At 35.2% G+C, this 3,166-nt stretch overlaps 1 protein-coding gene across 2 annotated transcripts in view; it reads right to left on the bottom strand.

The window, feature by feature from the left end:
• LOC107746593 (STE20-related kinase adapter protein beta-like) overlaps positions 1–3,166 on the bottom strand; it is a 15,864-nt gene that overhangs the window by 3,909 nt on the left and 8,789 nt on the right. Inside the window, exons 7-11 of one of the 2 annotated variants that reach the window (XM_016560866.1) lie at positions 2,423–2,531; positions 2,104–2,227; positions 1,856–2,027; positions 611–715; positions 273–508 (exon numbers count right to left, since the gene is read on the bottom strand). In XM_016560866.1, coding sequence (XP_016416352.1) covers positions 273–508; positions 611–715; positions 1,856–2,027; positions 2,104–2,227; positions 2,423–2,531 — 746 coding nt within the window. Of the gene's footprint in view, positions 1–272; positions 521–610; positions 716–1,855; positions 2,028–2,103; positions 2,228–2,422; positions 2,532–3,166 lie in introns of both variants that reach the window. The other variant, XM_016560864.1, reaches the window with a different exon arrangement.

Genomic DNA, 3,166 nt, shown 5'->3' on the forward strand with positions numbered 1-3,166 from the left:
TTTTAATGAGCCGAAAAGAATGCACGTCACACCTCTGTTTATCAATTTGCACTGGCTACCAATAGCTGCTCGCATAAAATTCAAGGCATTAATGTTTGCCGACAAAACCACCACTGGCTCTGCACCCCTTTACCTAAATGAATTACTTCAGACTTATGTGCCCTCTAGAAGCTTGCGTTCTGCAAGTAAACGTCGCTTTATTGTGCCATCCCAAAGATTGTTAATTGTTAATTCTGAGCTGTAACATTTGCTAAGGGTCTCTGTGTGTGTACCTGCGCTCAGGCTGCTGATGCAGGCACAGTTGGACCAGGTTGTGCAGTGTGGCCGAGTGGTTTTTGGGGGCGGGGCTTTGAGGTCTCTCCGCTGTGGCAGTACGGGTCAGACTTCCGGTCACAACACTCTCGCCGATCCCCGAATCCACACCAGAGCGGGACACCTTGAGCGCACCCATGTCTCCGAGCGGGTAAGGAGGGACGTCGAGGAGACAACAGTGAGAACCCCGCAGCTTCTGAAGCAGCATCTCAAGAAGAAGAAACAGGAAGTGAGTGTTCAGTAATCAGGGTCTCATGCTCGCAGGTGAAGTAGATGCACAGGTGAAGAACTGCAGTACCAGAGTGGGCGGCATGTCCTGGAATGGCACTCTGCCACTGACCAGCTCACACACCACGATTCCCAGACTGTAGATGTCTGACTTCACTCCATAGCCGTGAAGATCCTTCATCACAGAAAGAGAGACACAAAAAAACCCAGCATAAATTCTCATGAAGCTCAATGTTTAGAACTGATGTTGGTGTTTACATTGACCAGGCTTTATAAATAAGAATGTACAATATATTAGTAATATATCAGTTATCAGCCAATATTAGTGATTTTTTTTTATTTATTCTTCTCAGTGTTATTTTAGTATTAAGATATTATTATACATTTTCAATTAACCTTTTTATATACATATATACATTATATACAGTATATATATATATATAATGTATATGTATATAAGTATATAAAAAGGTTAATTGAAAATGTATTATATATACACACACACACACACACACACACACATATATATATATATATATATTCTGTTTTCATTTTAATTTGTAGTGCATTTTTGTAAATGTAGTTTTTTTAATGTCTATATAGGTTTTATTATTATTTATTAATTTATTTCAGTTTTAGTTTCAAGATAATTTAGTACATCAAGTTAAAGTTGAAAAATAAAATAAAATAAAATAAAAATTGGTAAGCGTTTGATAAGAATTGTTAAACGTAAATGAGAAATGTTGACAACTCACTGAAATAAAGGAAGTTAAAATTCATAAATAAAGTATGTAAGTTAGTTTAAAAGTTTGCGGTGTGTAAGATTTATGTTTTTTTTTTCATTTATCTGCATTTTTATCAAAAATACAGCAAAAAAAGTAATATTGTAAAATATTATTACAATTTAAAACTGTTTTCTATTTCAATATATATTTTAAAATGCAATTTATTCCTGAGATGGCATTTTCAACATAATTACTCCAGAAATCTTTTGTCACATTAATAAATAATGTCGGTTTTGGTCAATTTAATGTGTCCTTGCTAAACAAAGTATTAATTTCTTAAAAAAAAAAAAAAAAAAGAATGGTAGTGTGTATATGAGATAGTTTTGGATGTTTAATTGTACGTGCTCATTTTTCACATTTAGAAAACCTGTGCCACAATCTAATCTAAGTTTTTTTTTTTATTATTTGTAATAATTTTGAAATAATTTTTAAAATTTGTCTTGCTGTTTATACATAGTTTTTTGTTATAAACAGTCTATAACGCTACTGTTGGGAACAGCTGTCATGTGTGGACGGTGTGTGAACGTCACCTGTCGCAGCAGCTCCGGACTCAGCCAGGGCAGCAGAGACGGACTGTGTTGAGGCATGTCAAACACGGCTCTCATCCTCTTGCCATCCTTCATCAGACTGTACACACTCTGCAGCCCCGACAAACACACACGGCCTTCAGCTGACAGCAGCACATGACTCGCCTTCACACCCCTGCAGGACACACCAGGTGAGGAGACCAGATTCAGTCGGGTTTCTCGTCTCTGTGAAACAGTCATCGTGTGCTCACCTGTGCACGTAACCCATGTGATGCAGGTACTCCAGCGCTCGGAGCACCCCGTACAGCAGGTACGCTATCAGAGACTCGCTCATTCCGTCCGGAAAATACGACCTGAGCAGAGAGTCTGCAGAACCTGAATGTTAGTTTCAAGATAAGTTAGTACATCAAGTTAAAGTTGAAAAATAAAATAAAATAAAAATTGGTAAGCGTTTGACAAGAATTGTTAAACGTAAATGAGAAATGTTGACAACTCACTGAAATAAAGGAAGTTAAAATTCATAAATAAAGTATGAAAGAGGATGTTCTGTGAATTCCAGGTGACTCTTACCGTAACTCATGAGAGGAGACAGCACCCAGAGCTGACAGCACGAGCTGAACACCAGTCTGGACATCAGCAGGTTTGGGTGACGGAACAGTCTGGACCGCAGAACCTCGTTCTGCAAATAATACACATAACTATAAATGCACCAGCACTTTTGTCTAAATAAGATTTGTGTGTATGCTTCTAAAATTCTGAAAATGTCCCACAAATACAGTCAGTCCTCTTAAAGCAATAGTTTAATCATAATTACAGGGGCAAACAATGACAGAATGACAGAAACTATTGCTTTAACACATTCCAAAAAATTAGCATTCTGTCATTATTTACTTCCACTCATATTGTTGCGAACCCAAATGCTGTTATATTTGCTTCGAATAATGACATTATTGTCAATCTGTTTCATGGAATGGCTTTAAAAAAAACTTAAAATATAAGTCTTATAGGCTACTTTTTTTTATTATTATTTTTTTTTTTTTTGCATTTTTGGAAGTTTACTCCATACATCAACAGTCCCTATGAAAACAGTTCCATGTCACAATAAAAATGATCATTAAACTAAAAAATGTTACTCATTTTACTACTTGCAAATGGGTATTATATACATATTATGTATGCAAATGTTTATTTAATTACATTATTAATAATTAAATATAATAATTAATAATTACATTATTAAAATGTAATTGATTTTCACTACAACAATGCTCTTGTAAACATAATAATATAAATATTATTATTTTCAAATATATA

Source organism: Sinocyclocheilus rhinocerous, unplaced genomic scaffold (genome assembly GCF_001515625.1).
Source record: "Sinocyclocheilus rhinocerous isolate Xijiao unplaced genomic scaffold, SAMN03320098_v1.1 scaffold588, whole genome shotgun sequence".
NCBI lineage: Eukaryota > Metazoa > Chordata > Actinopteri > Cypriniformes > Cyprinidae > Sinocyclocheilus > Sinocyclocheilus rhinocerous.